At 35.0% G+C, this 17,500-nt stretch overlaps 2 protein-coding genes and 1 pseudogene across 2 annotated transcripts in view; all 3 read left to right on the forward strand.

Moving 5' to 3' along the window:
- Positions 1-179, forward strand: part of LOC109048923 (phosphatidate phosphatase LPIN2-like) — a 22,078-nt gene extending 21,899 nt beyond the window's left edge. The window contains exon 20 of the mRNA XM_042757574.1: positions 1-179. This exon is cut by the window's left edge and continues 543 nt beyond it. The gene's annotated coding sequence lies outside the window, so the exon portion shown is untranslated.
- Positions 180-1,267: 1,088 nt separating this feature from the next.
- LOC109048924 lies at positions 1,268-4,818 on the forward strand (annotated as a pseudogene).
- A 602-nt stretch (positions 4,819-5,420) lies between these two features.
- Positions 5,421-17,371, forward strand: LOC109048925 (transmembrane protein adipocyte-associated 1 homolog). The gene is made up of 11 exons (XM_042757576.1): positions 5,421-5,595; positions 6,756-6,933; positions 9,194-9,326; positions 9,439-9,528; positions 10,100-10,172; positions 11,899-11,978; positions 12,148-12,258; positions 12,342-12,402; positions 12,493-12,595; positions 14,834-14,914; positions 16,381-17,371. The coding sequence occupies exons 2-11, from the start codon at positions 6,770-6,772 to the stop codon at positions 16,622-16,624; spliced, it is 1,140 nt and encodes a 379-aa protein (XP_042613510.1). The 5' UTR covers positions 5,421-5,595; positions 6,756-6,769; the 3' UTR covers positions 16,625-17,371.
- Positions 17,372-17,500: the final 129 nt, after the last annotated feature.

Genomic DNA, 17,500 nt, shown 5'->3' on the forward strand with positions numbered 1-17,500 from the left:
TTACAGTTACTTTATTTGAGCGGTTACTGTAAGAGTGCACATTTGTTTATCAGCTGTATTTTTATTTATTTTGAACTTTCAAATTGAGCTAAAACAAAGACAATCTGTATGTATTTCTCTTCCATTTACTGTATTTAAAAGAACATTGGTACAATAAATAAAAAACACTTTAAATTTCACTCGACTTGACTTACAGACGTATAGTTCGTGGTGTTTCCCAAAGTAAGGACTGGAAAACAGTGATAACATCTGTGACACAAACGCTCATCTTGCACACTTCATATAAGGATGCATCCAAACACTGAGCTCTGATAGAAACAGCCTGGTTAGTTTTATACTAATATCTGTACATTATAAACAGTTCTGACATGAAGAAGGAAATATCAACCAAAAACACTGTTCATATAATATTACGTAAATAGTGAATATTTTATACTCATGTCAGTGTTATTTTAGTTAGGTACACGACTGACTACTTTTGACTAAAATAGATATTTTATTAATATATTTTTGTTATTTATTATAAAACAAATGACCCTCTAACACTAGCATTCTATGTTCTTTTTGTACTTTTTTTTACATTTTATTTTTATGAAAAAAAGACCCTCTAACACTAGCGTTGCCTATTATTTTTCAATTCTATCTACTTGTTTTCCTTTTATTATATATATATATATATATATATATATATATATATATATATATATATATATGCTTTGGATAAAAGTGTCTGCTAATGTAAATGTAAAGTATGTTATAAATACTTTGTTAAATAAAATATGATTTTTTTAAAGAATATATAAACAAGAAATAATTATAAAACAATCTTTATTAAAATTAAACGTTCCTATATGACAATTAAAAGTTTTTGTTTTTTTTTATGTTGGCAATAACTGGCCAAAATATGTTGAACATATATTGCTCATATATTATTGATAAAATATTATATATTTTTATATTAGTAATATATATTTTCCTAAACCTTTTTTGGAGGTTTCAATATTTAAAAATAATTTATGTTGTTAAATTGGAGCTTTTCATGTCAATAGCCGTCGTTTTATTTTATTTTATTGTATTTTTTTCTTGTGTGGATCAAAATAAAGATGAGTCATCGTCATCTTCAGATGTAGAGTTTATGAGTAACAGATGCATGAGGAAGCAGCAGGGTTTGTTAAATAAAGGTGTGTGTGGCTGTAAATGCAGAGTAATAATCGTCACGAGCAGCGCATCTCAAGCGCGCAGGTGAGCGCGTTACACACACATTAAACTAACAGTTATTATTGTGACATCAGCTGAACCATAAATATGACCGAATCGATCCGGATGATGGAGGCGGCGCGTCTGTAGCAGCAGGAAACCGAAACTCACGGCAGGCGTCAACGCTCCTGCGTCGCGTTTGGCTCGATTCACATGAAAACATCATACTGCGTTGCGATCATAACCGCGAACACACAGCTCATACAGCTCGACGCGCATTCAAGGTGAGACTTCCACGTGTTTTTTATGCTGAGCTAAAAGCGCCGCGTCTCTCTTCTGCCGCTCCGCCGCGCGCGGGACACCGACAGCAGGGTTGAGATTCGCGCGTGAAGGAGAGTCGCGTGGCTTAGCGGTTCACTGGGCAGCCGGCGGTTAGAGGAAGGTGTGAAGGTCGAGCCTCGAAATTAGACTCACTTCCGCTACAAGGGAACAATAAACAATCATGCTTCATGCAAATCATTTCAGATAAAAATTAAGTAATTAAACTTATGTCATAAACTTATGTCATAATTTAAACCTTTTTTTTTTAATAATTATGACTTTATCTCAAAATTTCAACTGTTTATTTCTTAATTTAGAATGTATCTAATTGTAACTACTTAGAATCTCACAATTTGTCATATTTATGACTTTTTATATTAGAATTATAATGGCTTAGTATCATACTTGAGGTATTTTGTGATGATTGTCTTTTTATCTCAAAATTTAAACTTTTTGTTTTATAATTGACTTTATGTAATCGTTTTGTATTGTCATTATAACTTTTTTTATGCCATAATTGCTTTTTATCTCATAATTATGACTTCGCCTCTCACAATTTTGACTTTTTTATGTCATAATTATGATATTTTCAAAAATATGATGTACCAAAAAATTACGCTTTGGTAAATCGTTGAGAGATAAAATGTTATGATATAAATTATGACATAAAAAGTCAAAAAAAAAAAAAAACAATTATGACAAAAGTTTTTGACCTTGACCTTGTCCTAAATATGACTTATTTCAACCTTATATCTAATAATTATGAATGTTTTTCTCAGAATTTCTACTTTTTATTTCATAATTTTAACTTTTATGCCTCAATTAAGACTTAATTTAATAATATCATAATTATGACTTTTTATCTCATAATGTTGACTTAGTCTCATAATTATGGCTTAGTTACATTTTGTGATAATTTACTTTTTATCTCAATATATCAACTTTTAATCTCATTATTATGACTTAGCATCTCATAATTTGTCTTTTTATCTCATAATTATGACATTTTCGAAATTATGATGCACCAAAAAATAATGCTTAGGTAAATCATTGTTGTGAGATCAAATGTTATGATATAAATTAGGGCATAAATAGTCAAAAATTGTTAGGAAAAATTACATTTTGTGATAATTGACTTGTTATTTCAAAATTGCTACTTTTTTATCTCATTATTATGACTTAGCATTTCATAATTTTGTCTTTTTATGCCATAATTATAATTCTCCATGTTTTTTTCACCCATGAGGTGGAAATGGGCTTCTTGGAAAGCCTGTTTTTTTTCATATTTCTCTCAAAATTGGGAGACTTTTTGTCTGTTAGTGTAAAAGCCAAAGGAGCATTGATGTAACTGTTGTTTTCTCTGTCTGTACTGCACAGTCATCATGGCACACGGCTCTCCTGACGGCTGTTTGGGGGCAGAGCTCACCTGTCCCATGTGTCTCCATCTCTTCCTCGACCCGGTCACTCTCCCCTGTGCTCACAGTTTCTGCCTGGTTTGTCTGGAGGCACCAGAGAGGGACAAGACCTCTGGATTTGATCAAGTACTTTGCTGCCCAGTATGTGGACAGGAACATCTCAGCCCGGAGTCCCTGCCGAGAAACATCAAACTGAAACAGATAGTTGAGAACTACAAAACCAGCAGCATCAGTGAGCTTCAGTCCAGTGCAATCAATGACCAGACATTTCCAGAAGACGCTGAAGTGTGCACCTCAACAGATTCTGGGAAAAGCTCTCTGGTGGAGACTGAAGCCGGTGAACGGAGGTCTAGACTGAATCCGGTCATCTCTAGTCTTCAAGAAAAGCTGGCTCTCGTAGATGATCTGGCGAGTAAGGAGGAGGCCAGAGAGGCTGCGGTGCGAGCAGCGCACGCGGATCTGAGGAAAGATGTGAGCAGAGTATTGGAGGAGATGGCAGAGCTGGTGAAGAGCTACAGCACGACTGCTCTGAAGCTCCTGGAGGCCGAGTTGAGACCCAGAGAAGATGCTGTTGGGAAAAGAGTACGAATGCTGTCCGACCTCCAGAAGGAGCTGAGATCCGCCGAACTCCAGGTCAACACGTTAATGGACGAGACGGACGACGCTTGTCTTAGTGATAGAATCCGAGACGTCGAGAACCGGGTTTCCTGCGTGACCCTGGAGCTTCCGCAGGACTCCTTCGGCGGTCTGGAGTTATCCAGCAGTTTGATGGAAGTCTGTGAGAAGATCGAGCACCAAAATACCCAACTCCGTCTCGGACTCGGATCCGCTCAGCGGGCGCTACGCGTCGTTCTCAACCCGCATCCGACGCTACGGTCTCCCTTCGCCCGGACCACCATCCATCCCAACCTGGTGTTGTCCGAAGACCTCAAACAGGCGGTGAGTTTCAGCGCTGCCAAGCAGCCGTATCCGGCCAGCTCTCAGAGGTTCTCCAGTTTCTTCCAGGCTTTGAGCTCCAGAAGGAGCTTCGTCCGAGGAGAAACCCCTCTGGGACTTCCAGGCTGAGGGCTGTGCCTGGGTTTCTGGCCGTGTGTTACGTGGGGAGCTGCCCAGATCTGGTTCCGGGAGCGTTCTGGAGAGCAGCGCTGGATCCCTGGTGCCTCATGTACTGTGATAACCTTCTAGCGGAGGGCGTACGAGAAAGGAAAGGACACGCCGCTTGTGGGACGCACGCCGTCTCTGAAGAGAATGGAGATACGCCTCAGCTTTAGCTCCGGCACTTTAGCGTTTTACAGCGTCTCCGATCTGAGTGGAGATAAAACTCACCTGCACACTTTTAAAGTCGGCTTCGCGCAGCCGGTGTATCTGGCTGTGAGGATGATGTCAGGTCAACCCAAAGCACACATCACTGTCAACTAGTGCGTGAAGTGACCACTAGAGAAACACACTTGCTTCTGCATTGCTCTCACCTTATGCAACCGATTGCTAAAATAATTTCTTAGACCTTATTCATCTGTACTTATCCTGTTGTCACGAGGTTATGATGCAATACGTCTTTAATGTTCACTTACGCACTGAATGCATCTTGCTGCACTAGATTTTCACATGCATTCTGTTTGCATTATTTAATTTAATCAAAATGCAGTGTTCCTCAACAACTCGTGTTTTGAGCATGTGACATTTGTTTAACTTCAATAATACCAGACCACATACATTGAAAACAATTCTAATTCTGTTTCTGTGCTATGCTTTTCTTTTAACATGTTTGTTAATACTTGCATTATTGGTTTTTTATCAATATGCAGTGTTCCTCAACTTATGTGTTAGGTTTTGAACATGTGACATCTGTTTACCTTCAATAATAAAAGACCAAATTAAATTCTAATTCTGTTTCTATGCTGTTCTTTTCTTGTTTGTTAAAACTTGTTTCTGTCTAAATTTAAATAAACAGTGTCTAAACTTTTATAGGTATTGTATTATAGTGTATTATTTATTGTATAAATATTGCATCTGTCTTTTTAAAACCCTGAAGTTTGTTTTATTTTATTTTGTGTCTTTTATTTTTTTTGAAGTGTTTTTTTTGTGTTGTTCGTCTTCTTAAGGGGGGTCAGACTTTTATTTTGAAGTATAGTCTAGATGGTGCCTAGACGGTGTCGTTTTTGTTTTATTATATAAATATAAATGTTAGTGTTTTAGTATCATCAAAACTATGTAATGTTAAACCATAGATGTTTACATATGTATTATTTTATTTATTAGATATAAATATAAGTTATATAACAACACGTGCAAATCAAAAGTAATATCAACATATAAAATATTAGTAGTGCAATCTAAAATAAAAGAAAAAATTAAGTAAATGAAATAAAGATACAGTGCAGAGTAAGCTGTCAAAGTAGCAATGAAAAGTACACAAACAAGTATTTAGTGGTCGCTTTGAGTCTTTTATTGTGAAATGTCGCATAGATGGCCGCCATCTTTGATGCGATGACGCATTCACGCAGACTTTTATCTGACAAGAGGATCGCGACTGACGCATCAGTTTCATTCCGACTGTAAACAACTAACACCGACGAAAGTTATTATGCCTCGACTAATAACTTATGATCACGTTAATACCGAAGCACAGCAGCCTCTGATCTGAGATCATCAGCAGTTAAAGGTGAGCGGTGATTTTGAGGTTTATTAGCTGGAGAATCCGCGCGGTGTGTGTGAAATGTGTGTCATATAATACATGATCAAATAAACATCGATTCGCGCATTAAACACACACACAGATTCCTCTTCACCGACGCTTTGTGCTTGTGTTCGGATCGGTGTGTGTTGCTTCTGGTCACACAGACTCTGAGTGTGTTATGTAACGTCATATTTGTGAAACACACACACATTCCCGCGGAGAAACTTTGTTACATTTCATGAAATCGAAACATTCCGATCTCTTTCGAAATGTAACATTTTTTTGTAAAATGTTTTTTTATTTTTTGAAAATGTTTGTGATACCTGACTTAAGACAAAGTGAGGCTGTTATTTTAAAATTATGTATATACGATTACAGTATTTATTAATATTTTAATTAGTGTTTTTTTTTATATAGTTTTTAGTTTTAATTTTAACTTTAGTAAAATTCCTATGTGCTTTTATATATTATATTTCAGTCTAGCTTTAATTTGTTTTTATTTCACTTTTACTTCATAGTTCATATTTCAGTTTTAGTAATTTTAGTACTTAATCTTATTTATTTCAGTTAGTTGCCAGGGCAACGTTTCTAATTTAAAAATGTTTAAAGTCCTTTTTATGTTCAGCTATTGTGTCTCATTCCTGCGGAGAAACATTTGTTACATTTCATGAATTCGAAACATTCCGATCTCTTACGAAATGTAACTTTTTTTTGTTAGTGTGTGTAATTAAATTGATATTAATTAACTGTTATATTAATATTATTTATATACTGTTACAGTTGTTGTTAATATTTTAATTAGTGTTTATTTTTTTATTTTCAGTTTTTATTTTAACTTTAGTAATATCGCCATGTGCTTTGTAATTTTTATTAGTATTTTAAATTATATTTCAGTCTAGCCTTAATTTCTTTTTATTTCAGTTCATAGCTCGTTTCACATTTCAGTTTTAATAATTTTAGTACTTTGATTCAAATTTTTAAAATTTCAAGTCCTTTTTATGTTCGACTATTGTGTTCTATTGACACAGTTGTGAATCTAATCATCTGTATTTTTTATGAATAACTCCTAGAACTCTGTTTTGCATGCAGATAGTAGTGTGTGTGTTATATGTGTGAGTGTGAACTGAAGGAGTTGTGTCTGGCAGAGGTTTAATCCAGAATGCTGGAGACCGTGACTCATGGGGGAAGTCTGCTCCATTCTGCCAACACCAGTGTGTTTCCCACCACGGACAACAGCTCTGAGTTCATCCCTGACCATGAGAGCAACATCACCAAACCACACAGATGCCTGCAGATCCTGTACGACGACATCGGACACTCCAGGTACGAGCGTTTCATCTGTAGGACACCTGTGTGTGTGCTTATTGCTTTTATGCATGTCTGATGTACGGAGTTACTGTAAATTTGCGACAGGTCAAGGATTTGTGGTTTATTTGTAGTTTTATTTTGTGTTTCCGTGTGGGGAAACTGACTGGAGTTTTGATCTGGGATCTTTGCCAGTGTTTCTAAGCTCATGTACTGAAGAGTTTCTCTCAGAATCAGCTGATGTTGTGTGGGATCTAACAGTAGACGCTTGTGTGAGTGTGATTTTAGTGCTGGAGGATATTTTACATGAGCTCTCAGTTCTGCTTTCGTTTCTGTGCTGTCAAACGGGACTGTCCTCTGTAGTTTTATTAAAATCACATCTGGTTCTGCTGGGTTTTGTGTTCTTTTGAGGACGTTTGTGTTGGTGGATGTCTCTGAGCTCACAATAGTTTGACGTGTCTTAAAGAGGACGTCCTGGGCTCTTCAGAGACAGATGTTTGGTGGTTTTCATGACAACTTCCTCTCCTTGTTTTTTAAAATCAGCAGAAAATCAGCAGATTAAATAGAAAGAAGAACAGTAGGTCTATTGTTTTGGGTTGTCTGTTGTCAGTAAACTTCAGAGAAAACATTTTCAAAGAACAATATGTCCTATAAAACTTGTCCCGTGACAGAATAATATTTTCATTACAGTAATGTTTTATTTTAAACTAGCATTCAGAAGTTTAGTGTCAGTAAGATGTTTTTGAAAGAAGTCTCTTCTGCTCACCAAGGCTGCATTTATTTGATCAAAAATACAGTAAAAAAAATGTGAGATATTATTACTATTTAAAACAGCTGTTTTCTGTGTGAATATCTGTTAAACTGTAATTTATTTCTGTGATCAAAGCTGTATTTTCAGCATCATTACTCCAGTCTTCAGTGTTCACATGATCTTCAGAAATCATTCGTAATATGATGATTTGCTGCTCAAGAAACATTTCTGATTTATTATCAATGTTGAACACAGTTGTGCTGCACAATATTTTTGTGGAAACTGTGATGCATTTTATTTTTCAGGATTCACAGATGAATAGAAAGTTCAAAATAACAACATTTATTTGAAATAGAAATCTTTTATAACATTATAAATGTGTGAGTGTATATATATATATATATATGCTGGCAGAAACATATGGACATTTTTATACACAACCTTTACATTTTATGAATGTTACAGAGAACTTGTCAAAGAGGAAAAATACCCTAAAATTAACCAAAAAATTATTTATGAATTAAAAACATCATTTACAGCTCCCTATGTGCTTTAGTTGTGATACAAATAATAAAATATGAATAAAATATTCAAAACTTTTGATGTACCAAAATGAAAACACTAAATACTAAAAACTTTTATTTTAATATTTCTTTTGAATTGGAATTTATTTGTATGTTTTCAAGTTTCATTTTAATTCAGGTTTCAGTTATTTAGTTTTGTGCTTTTGTCATTTTTATTGTTATTTTTTATTATTTACATTTTTTTATTGTAATTGTATTCCTTTTTCTTTTCTTTTTTTTTTTTTTAGTGCTTAAACTTTATGTTTTGGTTCCCAGGAGGTGTTTGTGTGTATAAACAGGTGCTTTCCATTACAGCATAAAAAGTTGAAAATCCTGTTTTAGGTGTGTGTGTGTGTGTGTGTGTGTGTGTGTGTGTGTGTGTGTGTGTGTGTGTGTGTGTGTGTGTGTGTGTCATGTGTGTGACTGTGTGTTGTCTATGTGTGCATGTGTGTGTCTGTGTGTCTGCGTCTGTGTCTGTGTGTGGTGTGTGTGTGTGTGTGTGTGTGTGTGTGTGTGTGTGTGTGTGTGTGTCTGTGTGTGTCTATGTGTGTCTGTGTGTGTCTGTGTGTCTGCGTCTGTGTCTGTGTCTGCGTCTGTGTGTGTGTGTGTGTGTGTGTGTGTGTGTGTGTGTGTGTGTCTGTGTGTGTGTCTGTGTGTCTGTGTCTGTGTCTGTGTCTGTGTGTGTGTGTGTGTCTGTGTTTGTGTGTCTGTGTGTGTGTGTGTGTGTGTCTGTGTTTGTGTCTGTGTGTGTGTGTCTGTGTTTGTGTGTCTGTGTGTGTGTCTGTGTGTGTGTCTGTGTTTGTGTGTCTGTCTGTGTGTGTGTGTGTGTGTGTGTGTGTGTGTGTGTGTGTGTGTGTGTGTGTGTGTGGTCTAGTATTGTAGTCATAAAAGACTGGTTTCTGTGCTGTTTAATGAACACTGTGTCTTGCTCTTATTCTTGACTGTTCCTCTGTTTCTCCGTCAGGGTTCGTTACTGGGACGTGATGCTGCTCGTCCCAAACGTGGCTTTCCTCATCTTCCTGATGTGGAAGCTTCCCTCTGCTCGCGCTAAGATCCGTCTGACCTCCAGCCCCATATTCGTGGCCTTTTATATCCTGGTAAGCAGCAGACACGGCCGGGTGGAAGTCTGTGTTCAGTGCTTGTGTCGCTCCGCACCCGTGCTGTGCTGCTCAGGTCTGCTGTAATGTCTCTGTCTCTCGTGCTGCTCAGGTGTTCGTGGTGGCTGCTGTAGGAATCACACGTGTCGTCGTCTTCTTGATGGTCGTCAGATCATGCGGCGCCGCAATAATAGTTGATGAGGTGAAAACACACACACGAGGACTTCACAGTGACGTCTGTGCATCTTGAATTAATTCTGGTACTATATAGCTACTAACAAAATCCTAATCTTAATCCTGGTGTTTTTATGAACCACTATTCTTTTCATGACACTAAAAAAAAGCCCTTTTTTATTTGTGCTTCTGTGGACATAGTTCTGTACTTTTGCTCTCTTGCATTGAAAATATATTAATGTTTAAAAGCATTAGGCTTTTCTAGCCCTTCCAAATACTCTTGTATTTTCTCCATTCAGTACAAAATCAACAAATACTGAAAGAGTTCTTCAATCCAGGGTCAGAAATGAACTCTATTCATCTGTGAATCATCGAAAATAAAATGTATCACAGTTTCCACAAAAATATTGTGCAGCACAAGTGTTTTCAACATTGATCAAATCAGCGTATTAGAATGATTTCTGAAGTAACGATTCTGAAAATTCATCACATTTGAACAGATATTCACACAGAAAATATCTATTTTAAAAAGTAATAATTTTTCACAGTTTTGTTCAGTAATTGTGACGTAAACCCATCGGTGATTTCTGTGTTCACAGGTGCTTTGGGAAATTACACGCTTCTTTTTATTGGCCATTGAGCTCAGCGTCATCATACTCGGACTGGCTTTTGGTACGTCCCTGCATTATTAGTCTCAACTATTTTCATTAACCATTTGTGTAGTTTGCTTTTATTTTAATATTTTTTTGTTGCCATTTTAAGTTTAGTCATTTTGTCATGTGCTTGTTATTTTATATTTCAATTTAGCTTTATTTCAGTTTTTGTACTTTTAGTGCTTAAACGTATTTCAGTGAGTTGCCAAGCCAACATTTTTAATTTTAATAAGTTTTTAAGTTGATTTTTTTTTTATCTAATATTTTTATTTCAACTGTATATCAATTAACACGATTTTTATTTATTTTTTATTATTTTTTTTTTTTATAGGTTTATTTATTTATTTATATATATATACAGTACAGACCAAAAAGTTTGGAAACATTACATTTGATTTTTAAATGTTTTTTGAAGAAGAATTCTCTTTAGCTCATCAAGCCTGCATTTATTTGACCAAAAATACAGAAAAAAACAGTAATACTTGAGATATATTATTACAACTTAAAAAATAGTTTTCTATTTGAATATACTTTAAAAAAATAATTTATTCCTGTGATAAAAAGCTGAATTTTCAGCATCATTACTCCAGCCTTCAGTGTCACATGTACTCCAGTCTATCACATGAATTTAGAAATCATTCTAATATTCTGATTTATTATGAGTTGTTGGAAACAGTTCTGCTGTCTAATATATTTGATGAATAAAAGGGTTAAAGAACTGCATTTAGTCAAAATAAAAAAAAAATGATATTATATATTCTGAGAATATAATATATTTTCTTTTACTATCACTTTGTATACTTTTGTTTTAAGTATAATGTTTTTTTTTTTTATTTTTTTTAATATCTTTTTTGAAAAAAAAAATTATTAAAAAAAATGTTACAATGTAAAAGTCTACTGTTGCTTTTTTCTATGTATATTTTAAAAACATAGCTTGTTTTTTTTTTTTTTTACTTTTTATTCATCAAAGTATCCTAAAAAAGATCACATGTTCTGAAAAAAAATTAAGCAGGCAGAACTGTTTCCAACTTTGATAAGAATCATCATATTAGAATGATTTCTAAAGGATCATGTGATAATGATCCTAAAAATTCAGCTTTGCATCACAGAAATAAATGATAATTTTAAAGTATGATAAATTTAAAAACAATTATTTTAAATTGTAATAATATATCACAATATTACATTTTATTTCTGTATTTTTGATCAGATAAATGCAGGCTTGATGAGAAGAAGAAACTTCTTTCAAAAACATTAAAAATAGTAATGTTTCCAAACTTTTGGTCTGTACTATATATATATATATATTTTTTTTTTTGTAACACTTTAGTTTAGGGACCAATTCCTACTATTACCTAGTTTCTTATTAGCATGCATATTATTAACATATTGGCTGTTTATAAGTCCTTCTAAAGCACATATTCTGCATGACCTTATTCTAGATCCACCCCATACCTAAACTTAACAACTATCTTATTAACTATTAATAAGCAGCAAATTAGCAGTTTATTGAGGGAAAAGTCATAGTTCATAGTGAGAATTGGTCCTTAAAATAAAGTGTGACCTTTTTTGTGGTTTTGTTAACAATAGCAACGCTAGCGGCAGAGACTTCCATGTTTTGTGAGTGCATGTGTTGCATTGTAAGTTACTGTGCCGTGAGAGCCCATGTAAATGAAGCGTGTGTTTTTTTAGCATGTGCTGCACTTCCTGTTAAAGTGACGTGTTTGCTGATTGTGTTTGCTCAGGCCATCTGGAGAGCAAGTCCAGCGTCAAGCGTGTGTTGGCCATCACTGCGGTGCTGTCTCTGGCCTACTCCATCACACAGGTGTGTTTACTACACAGCTATATACATATATAAGAACTGTATATATACTCTTAACCAAGCATCCGTTGAGTTGAATGTTAATTCAGAAACCACTCTTGACTGTGAAGCTGTGTTAAACTGACTTCTGGTGAGTTATTGCTTCACTGCAGCATCTCTTGCTCTCTCTCAGGGGACTCTAGAGATTCGTTTCCCCGACAAACATCTCTCCGCCAAAGACTTCAACATCTACGGTCACGGCGGGCGGCATTTCTGGTTGGCCAGTTCCTGTTTCTTTTTCCTGGTACCTAATTAATCACTTCTCCTTTCTTTTTAAAACCACCTTGTGTTTGTGTGTTTCGTTATTAATGCTGTAATCTGTTGTAGGTGTATTCCCTGATAGTCATCCTACCTAAAACTCCGGTCAGAGAGCGGATCTCGTTGCCATGTGAGTGAACGCAGGGTTTCAGTGTTTCTACTGTACTGTAGGAATCCTTCAGAGGATGATGTGAATGTGTTTCTGGTTCTCGTGCCGCAGCGAAGAGGAGTTTTTACGTGTACGCTGCCATCCTGTCGCTGCTGAATCTGGTTCAGGGTTTGGGAAGCGCGCTGCTGTGTGCCGACATCATCGAAGGCCTGTGGTGAGGATTCAACTCTGTCTGTCAAACATAAACTGATGGACATTAGCAGTGCAGTTAGCCAGTTAACAGATAATGCATTGTCTAATGTAATCTTCCACTTGATTTTTTTAAAGCAACGTTGTGTTAACTAGTTTATATACAGTACAGACCAAAAGTTTGGAAACATTACTATTTTTAATGTTTTTGAAAGAAGTTTCTTCTGCTCATCAAGCCTGCATTTATTTGATCAAAATACAGAAAAAAAACAGTAATATTGTGAAATATTATTACAACTTAAAATAATAGTTTTCTATTTGAATATACTTTAAAAAAATAATTTATTCCTGTGATGCAAAGCTGAATTTTCAGCATCCATTACTCCAGCCTTCAGTGTCACATGTAACATCCAGTCTATCACATGATCATTTAGAAATCATTCTAATATTCTGATTTATTATGAGTGTTGGAAACAGTTCTGCTGCCTAATATATTTGATGAATAAAAGGTTAAAAAGAACCGCATTTATTAAAAAGAAAAAAAAAATCTAATAATATATATTCTAATAATATATTTTTCTTTACTATCACTTTTTTATCAATTTAACACATCCTTGCTGAATAAAAGTATTGATTTTATTTAAAAAAAAAAAAGAAAGAAAAAAAAACTGACTGACCCCAAATTACTGACCAGTAGTGTATATTGTTATTACAAAATATTTTATTTTAAAAACATAGCTTCAATACCATGATATTTTTTTACTTTTTAAAATATTAAGCCAGCAGAACTGTTTCCAACTTTGATAATGAATCATCATATTAGAATGATTTCTAAAGGATCATGTGATAATGATCCTAAAAATTCAGCTTTGCGTCACAGAAATAAATGATAATTTAAAGTATAATAAATTTAAAAACAATTATTTTAAATTGTAATAATATATCACAATATTAAATTTTTTTTCTGTATTTTTGATCAAATAAATGCAGGCTTGATGAGCAGAAGAAACTTTTTTCAAAAACATTAAAAATAGTAATGTTTCCAAACTTTTGACCTGTACTGTATATATAATATGCATATATGTGACCCTGGACCACAAAAAGTCTTAAGTGTAAATTTTTTGAAATTGAGATTTATACATCATCTGAAAGACGAATAAATAATCTTTCCATTGATGTATGGTTTGTTAGGAGGACAATATTTGTCTGAGATACAACTATTTGAAAATCTGGAATCTGAGGGTGCAAAAAAAATCTAAATATTGAGAAAATCATCTTTAAAGTTGTCCAAATGAATTCTTATCAATGCATATTACTAATCAAAAATTCAGTTTTGATATATTTACGGTAGGAAATGTACAAAATATCTTCATGGAACATGATCTTTACTTAATATCCTAATGATTTTTGGCATAAAAGAAAAATCTATAATTTTGACCCATACAGTGTATTTTTGACTATTGCTACAAATATACCCCAGAGACTTAAGACTGCTTTTGTGCTCCAGAGTCACATATTAGAGATGCACTGATGCTAAATCTCTCAGCTGATACCGATAGCCGATTATTCAGAATGATATCTGCCGATAGCAATAGTTTGTTTTTGGTGATCTGTCACCCCACATTCAAAACATTTATTGTCTGAATTTTGTGATAAAATGTGCAAAATTTTTAGAGTTGACACTTTGTTTCTTCTCAGACGTAACAAAGCACAAAGCTGTTTGTGATTATTGTATGCGAGACACATTACAAATAATGTTTTGTTTGAAGGGATCCCGTGGATCTGGCAACCCTGAGTTAAACTATGCGTGATCCTTAGGGTCAAATAAACGTAAAATCATTGCTTTAACTTGGACAGCACTAAATCTGACACAAGGAGCATGTTCTTCACACAAGTTCACAACTTCACACACGTTTTGCAGCACTTTTGATTGAGAGGAAGTAATCAGCCCTGATCCTTGACTGATTGTGCAGGTAATCGCTTCTATTGGAAATACCAATTATTGACTGACACATCAGTGCATTTCTAATAGATATATCATTGGCATGAAATCTGAGTGAAAAGATTGAGAAATGAACATGAATTTGACAATTTCTTTGGTTTGTCTCATGATTTGAGAATACTACAAAAACAACAGAACGTCATACTATTTATTTGTTTTACCTTCAAAATGCTAAAAATGATTTCTGACCGAGTTTAAATGGATGCCAGATCTTCAGTGTGATTTCAGACTGTATTCATCTGTTCCTCTGTGTGTCTGCAGCTGTGTGGATGTGACCACATTCCTCTACTTTTCCGTCTTTGCTCCTCTGATCTATGTGACGTTCCTCAAAGGATTCTTCGGGTAAGTACCGAGGTGATCCAGCTGCTTACAGATGTGTGAGTCGACTCATTCCTGTCAGATTGGCTTGCGTTGTGGAGCTGAGTGTCTGTAACTGTACTCACAGAGCAGATGAACAAGCCGCTGTGGTTTTCAGCTTCCTCAGAATCACATTATCAGACAAGCTCGTGCTCTTTCTGTTGAACCTCTGTGGATGTCTTCTGTGTTCGGATAGTTTCAAACAGAATTTTACAGAAACGATCTAAAGATGTGCTCAAATCAGAGCACTTATGATACCAGGAAAGGATGAACGTGGTTATGTCCCGGTTCCAAACCTTTTAAAAGAAAAATAATCAATCTTTAACATTCATAGTGTTTCCTTAATAACATCAGTATCATTAAGTTCTACCCTTCAAAGGTTTGGGGTCGTTAAGATTTTTTAATGTTTTTGAAAAAACCAAGGCTGCATTTATGTGATTTTAAAACACAGTAAAATCAGTTCTATTGTGAAATATCATTACAATCTTAATGACTGCTTTAGATGTGAATATATTGTAAAATGTCATTTATTCCTGTAAAGGAAATACTCATTTTTAGCATCGTTACTCCAGTCATCAGTGGAAGATGGAAGATCATTTCCACCTCATAATTATTACATAAAAAGTTGAAATTATGAGATACTGAGTCATAATTATAATATAAAAAGTCACTTTTTTTTTGACATAAAAAGCTGTTATTGAATTAAAAAGTCCTAATTATGACATAAGTAAAAAAAGTATAACATAAAAAGTCGAAACTGTCACAATTGTTTTTGTCATAATTATGAATTAAATATAGACTTTTTATATCATAAGTTTGATTTCTCTCATAATTGTGCTTTTTTTTAATCTAATAATTATGTGATTTTATCTCGTAGAACTTCAGTGTCAATGCAAACCCATTTCTGACACATTAAAGAAACATTGCAAAATCATAATTATGAGAGAAAAAGTCCTGATTATGACCTAAAGTTAAATTTTTGTCTTTTTTTTTAATGTCACAATTATGACTTTTTCTAATAATTTCGACTTTTATCTCATTTTTTATTTTATTTTTTGGCTTCCAAATATGATTATTCGCAGCTCAAGAAACATTTCTGATTATGATTATTATCAGTGTTTAAATCAGTTGTGCTGCTTCATATTTTTGTGGAAACCGTGACACATTTTAGTTTCCAGGATTCTTTGATGAACAGAGAGTTCAAAAGAACAGCATTTATTTGAAATCAAAATCTGTTGTATCATTATAAATATATTAAGATGAAATTGAATTAATCATATTTGCTGAATAAAACTGATTTATTGTTTAAAAATCATACTCAAACTTTTGAACAGTAGCGTGTGTTTAAAAATGCTTTCAGTGATCAAGAACAGCAGGAATGACGTCCTGTCCAAAAAGAAACTCTTTTAATTTGATGTTCAGGCTTCTTTCTAACGTGCTCCTCGTTTCAGCTCCGAGCCCAAAATCCTCTTTTCCTACAAGTCACAAATCGATGAGCCGGAAGACTCGGACGTGCACCTTCCCAACACCTCGTCCTCGGGCCTGGGCCGGAAGGATCTGGATCACGGCTCGTACTCCAGCACGCAGATCGACGGCTCCGGGGCGTACCTGGACGACGTGGTGTCGGGGCCCTACAGCGGAGCACACAGCATCAACAGCATCGACAGCGACCGCTGGAGGGCCCTCAACGCCTGAACACAGCCCAGCTCTCACCCTCTGAGTTCAGTCTGTCAGGGCTGCCTCCATTCAGAAACGGTTGTCACCGTCAGTGCTGATATTTAAGATCAGTTTCATGTGTATTCCAACATTCCTTGTTAAACACCAGAGCTCTTAATTCTAGATTTGTGCACTCGGAGCTGCACCGAGGGCGGGTTTATTGTGTAATCCAATAGATTTCTGCTGAAACCAGAATCGATGGCTGTTAGCTTATCTCTAGGTGATTTCAGACGAGTTATGCTACTGAAATGTTTGCTTGTATTTCGATGCTCGTGTTTATTTTGCACTGATTTTGGCTCGTTTGCTTTGCTAGTTTGAAAGCTTAAGGACCCTGGAATCTACTTTGACCGTGTTTATATATGCTTCATATGGACCGAGCGTGCATCTAGACGTTTATTTCTCAGTGCTATAAAATGTGTTCTTTGGATTTTTATTTATTTTTAGTTATCTGATGGATTTTAGACTTGGGCTCAGTTCTTAAAGTGAAAGCTTGTATTGTGATCTTGACCTTTGTCCATCTTTCGTATTGATGATGAAAATGGAACCGGCTCAAGTCGGGTTTGTCATAATAATATCATTCCATGTGGGAGAAAGTGAAGAAAAAGGACCAAACTGGGAAAAAGCATTTGACCCGCTTTGTTTTATTTGATGTTGAAGTTAATTACAACACAGCTTTTTTGGTGCACAGAGAAAAAGAAAAATCGATTAAATTTGGCCTGAGTAAAATGCTTGTTTCTTTTTGCTTATTTCTCATTAGTCTTTAAATATGAGCTGAACATGGAGAGCAGATGTTTCATGATTAAACTGTACTTCTGTAGAGATGTGTGTGAATGATTTGGGATGTTTTTATCAACA

Source organism: Cyprinus carpio, chromosome A6, assembly GCF_018340385.1.
Source record: "Cyprinus carpio isolate SPL01 chromosome A6, ASM1834038v1, whole genome shotgun sequence".
NCBI classification, from domain to species: Eukaryota; Metazoa; Chordata; class Actinopteri; order Cypriniformes; family Cyprinidae; genus Cyprinus; species Cyprinus carpio.